The sequence below is a fragment of the Lepisosteus oculatus genome, chromosome 9 (assembly GCF_040954835.1).
Source record: "Lepisosteus oculatus isolate fLepOcu1 chromosome 9, fLepOcu1.hap2, whole genome shotgun sequence".
Lineage (NCBI taxonomy): Eukaryota > Metazoa > Chordata > Actinopteri > Semionotiformes > Lepisosteidae > Lepisosteus > Lepisosteus oculatus.
Window position 1 is genome coordinate 4,906,260 of NC_090704.1, and position 16,224 is coordinate 4,922,483.

General features: G+C 42.6%; 3 protein-coding genes across 5 annotated transcripts in view; 1 reads left to right on the forward strand and 2 right to left on the reverse strand.

The window, feature by feature from the left end:
- tesk2 (testis associated actin remodelling kinase 2) overlaps positions 1 to 3,794 on the reverse strand; it is a 35,630-nt gene extending 31,836 nt beyond the window's left edge. The window contains exon 1 of the mRNA XM_069194029.1: positions 3,103 to 3,794. The gene's annotated coding sequence lies outside the window, so the exon portion shown is untranslated. The remainder of the gene's footprint in view (positions 1 to 3,102) is intronic.
- A 946-nt stretch (positions 3,795 to 4,740) lies between these two features.
- On the reverse strand, positions 4,741 to 12,251 carry armh1 (armadillo like helical domain containing 1). 3 transcript variants are annotated; one of them, XM_069194037.1, is made up of 12 exons: positions 12,027 to 12,251; positions 11,470 to 11,730; positions 10,507 to 10,575; positions 9,737 to 9,903; positions 8,743 to 8,939; positions 8,057 to 8,141; positions 7,589 to 7,705; positions 6,450 to 6,519; positions 5,971 to 6,100; positions 5,627 to 5,704; positions 5,070 to 5,151; positions 4,741 to 4,804 (listed from the first exon to the last, which is right to left on the reverse strand). In XM_069194037.1, exons 2-12 carry the CDS (start codon positions 11,673 to 11,675, stop codon positions 4,785 to 4,787), a joined length of 1,221 nt encoding a protein of 406 aa, XP_069050138.1. In that variant the 5' UTR covers positions 11,676 to 11,730; positions 12,027 to 12,251; the 3' UTR covers positions 4,741 to 4,784. The 3 variants fall into 3 exon arrangements, with proteins under 3 accessions (XP_069050138.1, XP_069050136.1, XP_069050135.1); XM_069194035.1 differs by having other exon boundaries at positions 6,450 to 6,522; positions 11,470 to 11,725; positions 12,027 to 12,250; XM_069194034.1 differs by having other exon boundaries at positions 6,450 to 6,522; positions 12,027 to 12,250.
- A 99-nt stretch (positions 12,252 to 12,350) lies between these two features.
- Positions 12,351 to 14,897, forward strand: tmem53 (transmembrane protein 53). The gene is made up of 3 exons (XM_006634733.3): positions 12,351 to 12,596; positions 13,148 to 13,251; positions 14,164 to 14,897. The coding sequence occupies exons 1-3, from the start codon at positions 12,542 to 12,544 to the stop codon at positions 14,875 to 14,877; spliced, it is 873 nt and encodes a 290-aa protein (XP_006634796.2). The 5' UTR covers positions 12,351 to 12,541; the 3' UTR covers positions 14,878 to 14,897.
- The last annotated feature ends 1,327 nt before the right edge of the window (positions 14,898 to 16,224 follow it).

Genomic DNA, 16,224 nt, shown 5'->3' on the forward strand with positions numbered 1-16,224 from the left:
ACCAGCAGCATTTGGATGCAACACATTTCTAAGTGAAAAAAATTATATCAATATTGATACTTCTCTGCAAAGTCTATAATAATTTAAACAGCAGTATGTTTCAGAACTAAGAAGCCTTTAATTATTGCAAAACCTCTCAAAGCTGTAAGCACTGCACTATAAGTCTCTTTTAATCAGATTTTTGCACAATCAGTTTAGTACACAGTGAGGATTAAAATAACTGCATGCCTCCAATTCCAGAGATTACTGATAATGAAAGAACACGTATGCTTCTGCACCAAGTGCCTCTGCAGCTTCTGATTACTCGTGCGGAGTGTCTTTGCCATTTCAAACATACACAAAGATCATCTTCTGCCACATGAACACATGACCACACAGGGAAAAGTCACACCTCGGTTTAAAACGTCTACGAAAAACTCAAGTCATCTAGTTTTCGCACACGTCTTTATTACACATTTATACGAATAAGGAGCATTTCTCCAACATCGCTTGTAGACGCTCACAATTTTTTTTTAAAAAAGTGACCAAAGGAAGGCTGTCCTTTTCCCTGGTGTTCCACTGGGAAAAAAAAATCAGAAGTGTGACGTAATTAAATATTCTGATGTTTTCAAAGTAAAACTCGGCAGCATATTTTGTTTTCCTGACCTACATTATGGCACAATGGTGGCCTATCGCTTCGCATCACTAGAAGGCTGGGTCTGACACTGTTTGCGGAAACCTCTATATTCTGAAGCCCAGGCGTCTCCAGGGAGAATGTGAGCTGCATGAATGAGGCTGTAAAAACAAATGGAAATAGTGCATCCTTGATGGGCGATGAATTCAATGCGCAGCATTCTTATCACTGAACCACATGCCTCAGCTCAATAAAGCCACGCGGGCTCGTTCTGTATACAGATGAGAGCTCGATAGTCACCTTTAGAATAATGGTCAAAGAGCTTTTCTTTTTTTTTTTATTTTGGGGGCGTCTACGCATAGCTAAAACGGAGAGGTACCTTAGCAGATGTGAAACAGCATCCTTGCGCAAAGGCAGAATATGCGTTTTGAGATACCACGCTCGGGAAAGACTATGGAAAGGGTGACGTAACACCAAAAATCCACCCACGACCAAGAAATTCCACAGTCCTCCTTACAGGGTGCTGTGCAGACCGAGCCACAATGAAACCAAGCAGCACTACCGGAAACAGGATTAATACACTAATAGGTCTCTTTACAGGAAGACTATGCGAGTCAGTAAAGGAGAAGTGCGCTTGCTTATCAATATTTATCAGAGCGCTGCTAATCGCCAGAACCACTAACCACGACCTGGCGAGTCTACTGCAGTTTTACAAGCTAGCAGCAGCTGACTACAGCTGACACTGGGGTGCCAGTTTCAAATGATCCCACCGACTCACTAATCAGGGGGAAAAACTCCCTATTGAGAAAATATATGTTCAATTTAATTTAATTTGTGCTCAGGTTCTTTCATTTAATGCATTGCACGCCACAGACAGCAAAGACTTGGTAATTAAGCACATAACAACGTCCATATACTATTCAAGGACAAAGCGCTTCTGATCAGTACAGGTCAAGACGGCCAGACGGTTATGAACATTATGTATTGGATGCTTAACAGGTACTTTTTTAGGATTTAAACTGCAAGCACAAATTTGTACAAAACAATTACTGACCATGGAAAACTCCCCAAAATTAACCTCAGGGAGATGCGAGAGGTTAACATCCAGAGTCTAAAAAAAAATCTAAATGTTTTCAACCTTTTTTTATTGTGCGGAGCTTGAAATTAATTCCCAGGGTCAGTGCTAGCAGGCTAATATCCACTACTCATAAGCGAGCCCCACAGTACAAGATCACCACTAGATCCTATAACTTCCAACTTCTTCGCCAGAACATCGGTATTTTACAACACAAACGAGCTAATTAGTTGAATACGAAACGCTTTTAACTATATGCTAGTGTCAAAGACAAAACTTAAAACTGGCAATGACGTTTAAAAAAAACACATCGACTTTCAAAATAATTTCATACAAAATGATCGCGCTTTTACACACGAAATATCCCCTGGTTTCTGTTTTAGACATGTAAAAGCGGGCACAGCGCTGTAAATCTGTATTGCATGGTTCAGAAATCCCTACAACAGCACACAGCCGAGATTATGAGCAGCAGCAGCAGCAACACTGCAAACTGCGTAACACTGCAAACTAGCCGTCTGACACAAAAGCATGTGCTTACAAAGTTGCCTTGTCGGTAAAATCAGAAGAAAAAGAAATCAAAGAAACATCACAGCCATTCTCTTGTGCAAGAAGAGTCGTTACTGAAAGAATCGTGCTCGTTTAAAGGGGTATTTTTTCAATAAGGAGAAAACACTGCAGGGTGCAATCGCCTTTTGCTGCCACCTCACCGCACTCTCCTGAAAGGGTTAATATAACACATTATTCACTTAAAATAACAGCGCTGTTAACAGCCTCAGCGACACTGTGTAACCACTATCTCCCCACACCAACCAGGAGGACAAACCTCGCACACAAAGCGTGATGCATTTATTAGTGGGCTTTGACTTCACTGGTTTCCACGGCGTGATAATTTTATTAGTTTACAGCGACCGAAGTCTCTCCGCGCAGCATCACCACTAACGACTAAAATTGGTGTCTTTTAATGTTTATACGAGGAAAACGCCCGACTAAATAGACAACGTGTTTTTTTTTCCTCCTTCATCGCTTGCACGAGTGCAAATGAGTCCTTTGGCTGCATCTTCAAAGCGTCGTTCACGTGTTACCGAGCATTTTCATAGTCGAAACCCGTTCTACTGCTGCTGAATTGTTTTCGGATCCAATTTTTTTTACTTGGAAAGTTATTTTGTTTTCGCCGATTTACGGTACACGGATCTTAGCAGCCTGCGATCTTGAAATAGCTACAGAGCACAGCGCTTTTCCGAATCGGTCATAATTAGCTCCTCATAATAACAACAACAACAATAATAAAAATACAAAGAATGGGCACCAAGTAACTGTTGGTGCTCGTGGAGCAGTGAAAACAGTGCATCAATAAAACACTATCCCCGGGCTACAGACGGGGAAAACGCAAGAGTGAGCCGGTCCTGTCTCGTACCTTGGATGTTCATGCAGTTGCACTAAGTACAGAGGCCTTGGGGGTCGGGCCTCATTTCAGTCCCGTGTCACAACACCAACGCAGAGCCTGTCGACCCTCGCCATGCAAGCCGCTTCTTCGCGGACTGCTCCTCGGGGAGGAAGACGCAAACCGAGAGAGAGAAGCGGCGACGTGAAGTGCAGGGAAAGGAGGGGGTCTTTCCCCAATAATCCTGACAGCGCAGTGCGAACTGCGCGGACCCGTCGGCAAAACCGCTTCTCCTCTGTCTTTGGCCAGAGGAGGACCTCACGTCGAGCTCTGAAAACAATCCCTCCTGGAGTTATTTGTGGGTTTTTTTGTCCCCCCCCTCCCCCGCGTTTATTTATTTTCTCGTTTAAACTACGTCTGGCGGATCACTCAAGTTCCTCCCGTTTTCTGCGTGACGCCTCTCAGGTGCCTCTGCGCCTCTCCGCAAAAGCGTTGCGAGCTCCCACTTCCAAGGCTGCCTTGTCGTAGTAAAAAAACCCCGTCTGGCTGAACACCCTTCCTGCTTCTGCCCTCTCAGTCTGGTGTGTGCCTGAATTTTTGAAACATTGCTTCGTCCGACTCCAGTTACAGCACTTCTTTTCGCCTCTCCCCGAAGACCAAGCTCGGAAACCTGACCCGTCCCGTGGGCCCGGTGATGGACGGGCCGCTTCGCCAATGGGCAAGCCAGCTGCCCGTGGGAGGCGGGATCATGGCTGAGTGACAGCAATGGGAACCAATGAAGAGACGGACAGCTGCGCTGGTCGCGGGGGCACAAGCCAATGCGGCGCGTCCTTTGCTCTGTGGCGTCGTCTAAGCGAAGGGCTGGGGAGGATGGAATCATCATTTTTCTCCTTTGCTTGGAAATATCACTCAGCTTTCAAAAGTTGTAGAATTGTCATTTTTTTTGCACGACTACCATGTTGAGGAAAAAAAAACACTACAGGGCTAATTTTAACTGATTTTTATACAAGAACCACCGGGACGCAGAAAACAAATAGTCCACATACACATGCTTTGTATCGCACGTCTCACTAAAGATGTTGTCCTGAGCAGTGTATTCAGTTTTTCCCGCAAAACAACTCATTAGGTGGCTTACAGTTGTGCTTAAGTTGTTGTATTTGAAGAAACGCACAGCAAGTATGTGTTACAGAAACGGCAGGAAAGATAAACACTGCAGGGAGAACAATGTTCGTGTGTAAAAATGTCACATAAACTTAATTTATTGATCTAAGGTTTTTCCACTGTACCGGGTAAAGATTCATCAGGGACCAGCCGTTTTATCATAAAAAGAAGTTCATCCAACATGTTAAGATCGCAAAAGTGAATAAAGCAAGGCGTTCACTGAACCATAACATGCCATGAAAGGAAAAATATATTTAAATTGATGGGACGCTGCATCAAATATGATACTTTAGCGCCTTCTACGGGAAAAATAAAGGCAAAGCTTTTATGTACGTCAAGTGTAGATCGGTTTACACGTACAATATTTCCTTTTACATGTTTATATATTAGTTATATATTAAATCTTCGCTATATTTATAAAATGAACTGGCGCTCGTTGTTGTGTGATTGTCATTCCTTTATTTTCAAAGGTATTTTATCTGGAAAGTAAGTTATGCACCAACAACTGAATGAAGCTTTAACATCCACAATTCTGGTTTATTTAAAACAAACAATTATTCAGGGTCTTCGGAAACTAAAAGAGAAAAGAGGTAACATAATGTTAGTAAAACAAAACAGATTAAAATCAAAGCACTTTAAGTATAGATACATACTTTCAATAAATACAAACACCAGAGAGAGGCAGTAAAAAGCCAACAAAGCCTATGCTCTTTTTATGGTATTTGTAATGCATTTGTAATGCCTCCTGGTATATGTACTAAAGTAATTCACTTCTCATTTAGTTAAAGCTAATGGTTTATTTTTTTAAGTCAGTTTTCCCCATAAACAGGCATACTCACCTCCAGAGATATGAACTTTGTTAGATGACAAAATATCTGCTTGAATTTCATCCATCTTCATATATAGAACCTCTGGATTTTCCTAAGATTTACATAAGCATAATACCACTTTACGTTTTGGCACATTCTCTGCAACTCATTTCAATTTAATTAAAATAAAAAATTAAAGGTGGGCTTGAAGAGAACACCCTTTCAGAGGTATACTGGAAAACAAATTCACAAATCTTTGTGAAGATCATACATTTCACAGATGTGTTAAATTATCTCAGTATGGGAAAACCTGGTCTAACAGAGACATATTCGACTTAGTTTATATTATGGAATTTGTCAGGATGTGGTGAAATATTACCATTTAGAAAGCACTTCAGAGACTGCTCTTGCGGTTCTGTCAAAAAGGCTGTCACACATAGCTGCTGAGAAGCCTAATTCATACAACTATCAGTATCACACAATTTAGGGACAATTTACAATCCATCACAATTCTGTAAAAATGCTCAAACCAATATGAATGCGTACGCTCATATATGACCAAGAAAAATATAAGAAAACCAACTTACTAAAAACAGTCCAAACAGGGTGTCTCCCATTGCTTTATGTACATGTTCCTCCACAACAGGATAGGTACGGACAAACCACTGCAGAATAAATGAGAAGGTCATTGATTGCAATATCACGGTTACTATGTAGACACTGTAATACTAATAGATACTACTGTAGTATCTAAAGAAACAGGTAAAAGTTCATTCCGTGCTGCAAGGTAAAGAAAAGAAACACTACATTTCAGCTGTGGTGCCTTCTTCAGGCGTTTCAGGGTCAGTGGCTACTTGTGCGCTGGCCCTCTTTCAGGCTCAAGCCGGTGGCGTGTGTGTCTGAGCCATGTGCTTGCAGGGCGAGTGCTGACCTCCAGGGCGAGGCTGGCCTGGCGCTGGCTGTCGGCGTGGCGCTGGTTGCCCACGGCACACAGCAGGTGAGGCACCACTCCGAGGGCGAGCAGCTCCCCTGACAGGGCCGGGCCGGCCTGTGCCAGTGTCCTGCGGGGCAACATGCCAGTTTCAGAGAGCAGATATTACACAATGAGTTCAAGTGCAGAAAAACAACACCTATTCCACTGCTTGTGTACACCACTACCACTCTTTCACACAAACATGCTTCCCTGAAATGGTAACATTTGCTAGAACATCATCTAAATGCGATATGTTTTTAGCATCTTCCTATAATACATTACGCATTAATTAGTAGTTATAGAGTACAATAAGGCTTAACCAGTAACTTATTCCTGTTAATGAAGTTGAGCTATGAGTGCAATAGGCAGAATTAATGATGATGGCGGTTCAATTATTCCATTTAGAAAAAAAAACGCTTTGTCACATTTTAACTTACCTTATAGCTTTAGCTGCAGCAGCTTGCTGAACAAACACTGGCAAGGACTCCGGCAAACTTGTCATTTCTGCTGCTGGCAAAATGAGCAACAGTTTCTTTCTCATTTTGTGTCCTGAGTCTTTATGGTTTAGTATCACTGATTAAATTATATTAAATTAGTATCACTGATTAAATACCACTAAATAAATTGATAAAACATGTACGCTTCACGATACACAATATCCCCTAATGTGCTTTTATACCCCTGTCAAAACATAGCTGGGAATAGGTTCTACTTTCCTTCTCTTCTTCCTTTTTCATACACACATCTTATCACATCTTATAACTTCAAGTAGACTACAATACAGTCAGCAGTCCAACAACCCAAAAATATTATTGGTAATTGCACAGTTTTGGTGTTACTTACAAAGCAAAATAAATAAAACTGAATTAATCTAATGCTTTCAAATATCACAAAACATGTTTGGCAGCTTGATTACATTATGCTCTTTTATTTGCATAAATGGCATAAAAATGGTTGTGTTTTGCATTAACACTGGGGAAAAAAGTCTGTTTTAGAGGATCTGATAGGCCTAGCTATATACGTAGCTTCTAGGAACTCTACCAATGAATACTCCTGAAAATGGGTTATTAAGAATCAAATATGTCAAAAACACATGAGACAGCTTTCAAATTAAAAGAGACAACATGATTATCAAGTCAGAAACTGGTGTGCACATGCAGGGAATTTTATGAAAACCAGTCTATTTCTGGAAGGCAGCACGTACAGTCAGACCAGCTGTCTCTCAGTAGGTGACCAAACTCTGTGGTTACAGCAACCTGGGAACCCTGCTCTTACAGCTGGCCTCCCTGTATGACCACACACAGAATATTCCATAAACAAGGAGGGAGGTTCAGAGAAATGCGTGGTTTTACTGACATCTGGTGGTTGTAAACACAACTTTACCACCTTATCATTAGCACTTATTTCCTGTAGTCATGTACAATTAGAAGACTGTATAAGCTTTGTGCATCAACATGTTAATAGAAACTACAATGCTCGTGCCAAGAATCAGAGGCTTTAAACTTGTTTGATGAAAATCAGTCATTAATATTAGTGTTTACTCATAACAGTCAAAACATAGACCTTATTAAATTACCATTCAGGATCTTCGGTGTTTGGATTCCTTCTTTTGCTGGTTTCAGCAAAGCAACCAAACCTTTCAGAAGAGCTGGTCTGACATCATAGTGTACCAGATCTTGGATCAGCTCAATAGCTGAAACACAGAACTTCCATCACTACTCACAGTACTACTACTCACAGAGAAAGGATATATGAGGCATTAATACTCACGTTTTGAACAATAATTTTTCATCAGTTTAAAAGCGTATTGGTATTTAGCTTTATTAAGTGCATTATGACAAGCTTTATAACTTGAATTATAAATTCCAAATATAAAAACACAATTTCTTTTTGGAAAGTATTATACTCGCTTTCTCTGTGTAACAAATTACTGTACAATAACATCATATAGTTGTTGATTTACCAGGATGATTCTAGAATAATTTAATATTCTGTTTATTTTCTCTTTGAGGATTGCCGGTAAATCTTACTGCTTAATACTTACCCTCATACTGGACTTCAAGATGCAAGGATCTCAATAAATTCAACAAAGGTTCTACAATGCTTGGATGTGCTACCTTCACAATTTCCTAGAAGAAACAAGTGAAGACTGAAAGGCTTGAGTGCAAAATGCTCCTGAAAGTAATATATTTGTATTTTTCATTCTCTTAATTATTTAAATCAAATGATACAACCTAACTATTCACAAATCTTGCTCCCCTTAATTTTGCCACTTTAACAAAATCTAAGAAAAGAACGAAAAGACCAAAGAGGGCATGATTAACATGACAGTATAACAACAATACTCCTAAATTATGTGATTTCTATCCAATTTGAAAAGGGAATTAATCAACTGGTGAACATAAATGGGCATATTTAAAGAATGTTCCTATAATCAGATTGACTCAAATGAAAGGTTTGCCGAACAATTGTCTTTAGTGCCCACACAGACAGGATACGGGAAGCAATAATACAGGCAGCAGCTGCTCCTACACAGCACTGATGACAATAGCAAATGTGACTGAAATGTTTGCATTGGCCCTTCTTTCGCACCATGTAGTTTTGCGGACGGCGTATAATGAACAAAACAAAATACATTTCAGCATCTTTTTGGAGCTGAGGTGCTGTGCGCTCTCTCCAGTCGCACAGCCTGCCCCACCAGAGTCTGACTCAGAGCAGCTGCTCTGGTACCTGCACAATGCGGACTGTCTGGAGGGCGAGCTGCTGTGCTTTGGGTGAGGTGCAAGGCAGTAGTGCAATCAGGCCCTTGTACACCTGCTTTTGGTACTTCGGGTTACCCTGGGCCAGGGACTCCAGCAGGCAGTTGGCCTTCTCCTGAGTGTCCTCTGCCTTGGATTTTGCCAGGCACTCAGCTATGGCACGCACACCTTTAATAACCAAAAGACATTTCAAAACCTCGCTTGACTTCTCGTGAGCCTAAAAATCCTGATATTGTGATAGTGAACTCCTTGTTTTGTTCTCATTGAACACAACATCCCCCAAACTGCTTGAGTTTGGTCTCCAGCAATGTACACACTGCTAACTCTTTTTAGCCCCATACAAGTGAAGTGCAAGGAGAAATAATCTCATGGCAGATTGGCAATATTTATTTTTATATTATAGATTCATCCCTGGTTCTGTTGAGCCTGACTCCAGCAGCTTCTACAGGCAGGCCAGACTATTGAATCATCTGTTTATAAAGAAATGCCAAGGAACAACTAAATTTTGATCAACTTAGTAACAATACATTTTAACAGAATATATTAATACCCTTCAGTACCCAGAGTTCCCTCTGATGATTAAGTTACTTGGTTTATTAATCACTAACGTCCGAGTGTTCAGAAACTTTTGTTAAAGGTGATTTAAGGTGATGTATTAGGCTAACTGGATTGAGACTATCAAGTGCCAGAGTTGGCAATCATTCTTTCAATAACTATACAAACCCAGTATAACCTCGTCACACTCTCACACGTGCTTGTATTTTAGGCTATGGGATCAAAATTCTCCCTCGCACCTGACATGCATAATTGATGAAAATGAGTTCTGTAGTTTTCCCCCTGTATTCTAGCCAAAATGAATACAATATGGTATGTTTCAGGTATATATGGATAGAAGGTATGCAAGTCAATCAATTTTTGTTGACGATATGTCCACTTATCTCTGCTAAACTGAAAACTCTACACACCATAGCTCTCACAGATGAGCTCTTTGTACTTCCTCCCAGCACTCGCAATAATCTGAAGCAGATTAAGAGCCTCGGCTTTGTCCTCTTCCTTTATCTGTGTTTGCCCCAGGATCTCGAGGAGAGTCAAAACACCCCCTACTTCCAAAAATTCGATCAGGTAACGATGACTGTGAGGGGCAAGAATAGACATAAAGGGAGAAGAAAAAAAAAAGGAAAGGAAAAGGGGAAAAAACAACACATTGTAAACATTTAATTTTTAAAGAAATTTAAATTCTTCCCTTTTACAATAAATACAAAAACGTGTTGGGGAGGATACCGAGCAGCTCAATGGGTAAGGATGTTTGCCCAAATGCAGACTGAGTTTTACGATCAAGGGTTCGAGTCCAGGTGATATCATGTCACTAGCAGAGTGTGACTGAGATTCCCCAAAAGCGTGTTGCACAATTGGCTGGGAGCCGCTGAGGGTAGATGGCCAGGGACCTTTGTGACCGAGTAACCCCTGCAGCCTCCTGTGAAGGACGCGCCTCTCCTCCAATCAACACTGTAATTCTTTCAAGGGGGAGGCGGTTCAAGTGATGTTTTAAAAGATGATTGGCTTGAAAGTGGGCGGGTCATAGGAGCCTGCCTGTATTTCAGCATTTTTCCCCATGTGCGGCTCTAGGGTTTGTAGTTGCCACCCAAGACATGAAAAAAAATACTCTTACTACTGACTATGGGCAGGTTTAACTAAAATGCTTGGTGATTCTAAAATTAATAAAATAAATGCTTACTTTCCAGTTGCAGAGAGGAATACGCCAATAGCCTTTAACTGCAAACGTAAATATGTGCCAATCATGTATCTGTGAAAATTCAGGTTAATGCAGGGGCAATAAATAGTTTTTTTCATCCTTTGCCATCTTTTATTTCCAGTTTGAGATATCCAGCGCGCTGCAACTTTCTATATACTTGCTCAGGTATTTTTAGCCTCTAACAGAGAATACAATGAAAGAATCTGAATTTCATCAGAATGAAGAGGGAAACACGCACCAGACGGGCACAAATCAATATCTATGTGGAAGTGAGATTTAAACCTACGAACGGGAGGCACTACTTTACCCAAAGAGTTATGGGAGTGTGGAACAAGTAAGCTGCTCAGCCACGTTGTTGAAGCCAATACCCTTTTTTTTCTTCCCAGAAACAGCTGGATGAGATCCTCCAGTCAGGATAGGAGGCGTGTCTTTACACAAAGGATTGTGGGAGTATGGAACAAGCTGCCAGGCCATGTTGTTGAAAGCTGTGCTCTAGCTTCTTTCCAAAAATGGCTGGATGAAACCCTTGGATCCATTAACTATTAAAGCTTTATGGACTGAATTGCTGCCACCTTTTGCTGGGAACTTTTTTAATGCCACTGTTGCCTTACATAAGGCCTTACATAAGGCAACAGTGGCATGTTTGGGCAGAGTGGTGGCTCTGTGGCTAAGGATCTACACCTATGGCGTGAAGGTTGCTGGTTCAAATCCCACAGCCGGCAGAGGAATCCTACTCTGTTGGGCTCCTGAGCAAGGCCCTGAACCCCAACTGCTCCAGGGGTGCTGTACAATGGCAGACCCTGCGCTCTGACCCCAGGCTGCTCTCCCTGTCGGTGTGTCTCATGGAGAGCAAGCTGGGGTATGTGAAAAGATCATTCCTAATGCAAGAAATCATAAAGGGTCGATAAAGTGATGTCATTACTATTATAAAGAGCTAAAGGATACGTCAGCCTCATCCAAGCAGTCAGTCTGGCCAGGAAGAGACTAGCAGCCTGGGCAAACTCCAGTTCCAGCTCAGGGCTGGTCTTCCCTGCATTCTCGTTCAAGAAGCTGATAAGCAGGAGTTTCCGGACGTCCTTGTTGCCCTGGTCCCACTCCCGCAGGAATTCCACCACCTTGCTGAGTGCTGTCTGCGCTTTGCTGGAGCTCATCTTAAATTTTCAGCGGACAGCCACTGTGCCAGGGCGCTCAATCCGTCGTACTGCACTGATACAAGAGGAAGATAAGAGTAGCTGACACAAAACGTGCCTTAACTGAAGCGAAAGGCTCTTAAAAGAAATGTTGCTCTGTTAAGGAATAAGAGATTTTGCGGCCTCAAATATATTATATTGCAAACATATATACAGCTAAGTTTCCGTTTTCAAGGAACGGCCTTTAATTTCAGTTTTGACTTCAGACTGAAAGAAATACCTTTTAAACGTTATACAGTATACTGTAATTCCTACCAATGTCCGACAAAAGTGTAATTGGGTAACAATTTTACTTTTAACGTTATACTTTACCTAACTTCCTGAGACTGCAAAAGGCAAAATTAAGGAACCGAGGAAAATACTTTGTCAATCGGGTTACACGCAAAACAGCCAGTCCTCAAATTAATTCAACATTTTCTGGAAAGACTCCACCTCTTCTTTGATTGACATGTTTCGAGCAAATACCCAGCAAGAGCGTCGTGCTGTAACCAATATCAAGCGTGAAGCTGACAAAAAAAAAGGCACGGCGTCTCTGCGATCTGTTTGTGAAATACACGGTTGCCAGGAGAAGCTTGCAGTTGCTACGCAGTGACGTCACAGCCAACCGCCACCTGCGCATGTGATTGGCTGATCCGAGTTTCCGGCGACAGTGTAAAAAAAAAACCGGGGGGTGGTTTTGTAACGTTTTGCAGTGTAAACACTGGGATCATACGTTTGTGACGAGAAGTTGGGGGGTCTTGTTGACAAGCAGATTAAAGATAATAGTTTGTATAGTATCAGTACTGCTAAATAAGTAACAATAGACGAGGGGGTTAAACGGTGACAGCATGGGAGATGTCGGCTTAGATTATAACATTGTTTTCCCCGAGCCGCACGTTTCAGGTGAGTAGGAGTCGGTCAATAACATTGAAACGCAGAAGTGATGTATTTAGTAGTCCTTCCTCCCGTCTGTAGCTAACAAGGATTGTTGCTGACACCGTTTTCCCGAATGAAGTGTACCGTGACGATATCATTGACGTTGTGTCGAACAGCCGTTGGTCAGTGGCTGCAGACAGTGTTTGATCGGGACATGTACACATAGCAGGCCTCTACAAAACCAGAGCGCCGCCCTGAGCGAAGAGCGAGTAAATTATACAACAAATAACGCTGTAACACTGAATCGCAGATGGACCACCGACCCTCCTCTCAATATCCAGAATATTCAAATAGAAATTAATTTTGTAGTCTTATTTCCAGGTTAATAGAAACAGAGTTGTTTTGGGTATTTCAGACTACCTTAACCTAACAAAGTTTAGTCTTTAAAATAAACTACATAAAAGAAGTAAATGGAACAAATCAGAAAAGCCAATCGCTTTCCGTAAACTGTCGTCAGAAGTCAGTCTGCTTTTAGTTTGTTTTATATTTTATGTGCTTTAACTGCTTTCTTCCTCTAGAAAAACACTGGTATGGGCAGAAGGAGCCAGTCGTGATCTTGCTGGGCTGGGCAGGTTGCAATGATAAACACCTAGCAAAATACAGCTCCATTTATAATGAACAGGTCAGTGCTGGAAAAGAAAGACGACAATAATATGAGAGGAGTTTATTGCCAAAAATACTGTGCAAGTATGTTAGAAGTCTTATTTGCCACCAATCTCTCAGGACATACACAGTACAGCAGACACCACACAATGTAGACAGTATATTATAGCAATGTACATAATACATCACGACAGTGTGTACAGTCACCATAAACACCCAGAACATTAAATACATGGTAGTGAACAATAAATATGTGGCAGCAAATAAAAAATACATTGGAGTTCAAGTCAAAAGTGCATAGTGCAGAGGTGCATTGAGTTCTGACGCATTGCACAGTTAGCTGTTAAGGATGCGCACTGCAGTAAGATAGAAGCTGTTCTTAAGCCTAGTGGTCTGTGCTTTAACAGTGCGGTACCGCTGGCCAGAGCGCAGTGGGAGGACAGTTTGTGGCTGGGATGGTTGGGATCCTGTAGCCTGAATGATGGATTGGGCTGTACTGCAGCCGCGGATGGTGCGAATCAGTTGATGTTAAATCACGTCCTATAAATCCTCTGTACCATTGCTACACCCCTTTGCAGAGCATCTTCGTCACCCATGGTAGTATTGCTGTACCATACAGGACACTTTCTGTGGTGCTGTGGTAAAAGTTCATGAGTAGCTGCTTCCCCATACTGCATTTGTTCAGGCTGTAGAAGGTGGAGATGCTGTTGTGCCTTTTTCAGACTGGCTACAGTGATGTGAGACCAAGCCAAGTTTGTGGAGATCTGCTGAGACCGAGGAACCTGAAGCAGATGACAGTTTCCACGGTTGTGCCCTTAGTGCTGACCTTAGTGTGACTCCCTGTGGGTGTCCTTAAGTCCAGACCTGCGGGGCGTCTCCTTACCGCCAGGTGGTTCATCCTCCTAACCCTTTCCCGTTTTCACCATTTCAGGGTTGCATCACGATACGCTACACTGCGCCGTGGAAAGCTGTGTTCTTCTCTGAGCTTTTCGGCAGCAAGGAGCTCTCCTCCACCGCTCGGAAGCTCCTGGACCTGCTGTTCGATTACGAGGTGGAGAAGAGCCCCATTCTCTTCCACGTGTTCAGCAACGGGGGGTTCATGCTGTACCGCTACATCGTGGAGCTCTTGCACAGCCACAGCCAGCTGTGCACCCTGAGGGTGGTGGGCACGGTTGTGGACAGCGCCCCAGGGAACCGGAACCTGACGGGCTCTCTCCGGGCCCTGCAGGCCACCCTGGGGCCGCGGACCAACGTGGTGGTCCGGTGCGCGCTCCTGGTGCTGTTCGCCTGCGCCGTGGTGGTGCTGCGGATCGTGCTGTACCCCCTGACCAGGCACATCCACAGGAGCCACTACGACGCCATGCTGGAGGACCCCTCGGGCTGGCCGCAGCTCTTCCTGTACTCCCGGGCCGACGCGGTCATCGCCCCCGGAGACGTGGAGGCCATGGCCCGGGCGCGGCGGCGGCGGGGGGGTGTCCGGGCGGAGAGCGTCGACTTCGCCACCTCGGGCCACGTGTGCCACTTCCGCGCCTTCCCGGAGGAGTACTCCGGCCGGTGCCTGGCGTTCCTGCGCAGCTGCCTGCGGAGCGAGGAGGAAGCCCCCGGGAAGAGGCGTCCCGCCGTCCCCGCCGACACCTCCTCCTGAGGGGAAACGCCGTTTTTGTTTTTTAAAAACAAAGGAAATCCAATCATAGGCCTTGGGAAAAATGAGCTACTGTGGGGAGGGGGAAATGCCTGGCATGAAGTTTTACATTTCAGTGTACTAGCGTAGAATGCTGCTTCAGCAGGACGGTCCAAAGACGCAGAAAATAGAAATAAGCTGTTCGGGGGAAAAAATGTCGAACGTCAGTGTTCAACAGACGATTCCTGAAGGAATTCAGTTCTGTGGAAGTCGGCACATTACAGGCTGTGCTTGAGCAATATTCGCAAGAACACAATTCTCAGGTACAGGGGAATACCGCAGCCTTAAATAAAAGGCTCGCCTCTCTAGTTTTAATACTTTTAGCTGTGGTGTAGGAAAAATGCTCGTGCAGCACCCGAAATATTTTCGCCAGGCGAGATTCCTGTGCCTTCCCCGTGCCATCTTTCCCAAACAAACGTATCGATGTGCACTTTGTTCACAAACTGAAGGTCTGAGTTTTTATTTAGGCAGACATTTTTAAAGGAGACTTTTGTACAGACATACCAAAGACCTTATCGACTGTGAAGTGTTTGGAATTTAGCCAGTCCGAGAGTGTAGCGTTCTAGTGTCTCGCTACAACATTTCGTGTGACAGGATTGTTTTCATCTATAGATGCACATAAGATACGTGAAGGTTGCGTCTTCTTTCCTCTTCTCTGACATTCATAGGCTGTCACCCTCAACCACGAGGGGTAGCCTAGTATATAAATTAGTTTAAGAGTGTTCCGAATCCTTAAAATAGGTGAAGTTCATGGTAGACAACAAATGAGTTGAGATTAAATAATACCCTGTTAATGCAGTTGTTTCTCATATTTCCCTTAGAAAATGGGCAGTTGTGTAATAGCCATATCTGCTGCAGTATTTTAAATAGAAAGGCTCCTTCTTCACATTTGTATAAAAAAATCCAGAGCTTTAGTTTGAAGTCTATACAAAATTAATAATGTATGAGAGGCAATTCACTTTTTTTTAATGTGAGATTTACACTGTTAAAAATATTAATCCTTTTTTGATAATACACATAAAAGGAAAAAGAATGTATCATCAGGAAAAATAAGTTTTCTGTTATTGAATTTGTGGAAAATCATATTGTTAATGTATATCAATATAGACAAAAGTTCTCAGTACTTTGCTTGTAATTTGGACCAATATAAAAAATAAGAAACAATACCATGCTGTAAGCTACTTGATTCTGTCTTGTTACTGTGTTGATGTTCATATATTGTAAGATTGCTTCCAGTGTGTCTGCATGTGAGTATACTGGTTTGCTTTTCCATATGACATTTCTAATGTGTTCACATTGTTTGTGATTTTG

Coding starts and splice junctions, on each gene's coding strand:
- armh1 (XM_069194035.1), bottom strand. CDS start 11,675: ATGAGCTCCAGCAAAGCGCAGACAGCACTCAGCAAGGTGGTGGAATTC. Junction 9,904..10,506: donor TTCCTCTCTGCAACTGGAAA/GTAAGCATTTAT, acceptor TGCCCCTCACAG/TCATCGTTACCTGATCGAAT. Junction 6,101..6,449: donor GCTGCAGCTAAAGCTATAAG/GTAAGTTAAAAT, acceptor GTTGCCCCGCAG/GACACTGGCACAGGCCGGCC.
- tmem53 (XM_006634733.3), top strand. CDS start 12,542: ATGGGAGATGTCGGCTTAGATTATAACATTGTTTTCCCCGAGCCGCAC. Junction 12,597..13,147: donor CCCCGAGCCGCACGTTTCAG/GTGAGTAGGAGT, acceptor TTCTTCCTCTAG/AAAAACACTGGTATGGGCAG. Junction 13,252..14,163: donor GCTCCATTTATAATGAACAG/GTCAGTGCTGGA, acceptor TCACCATTTCAG/GGTTGCATCACGATACGCTA.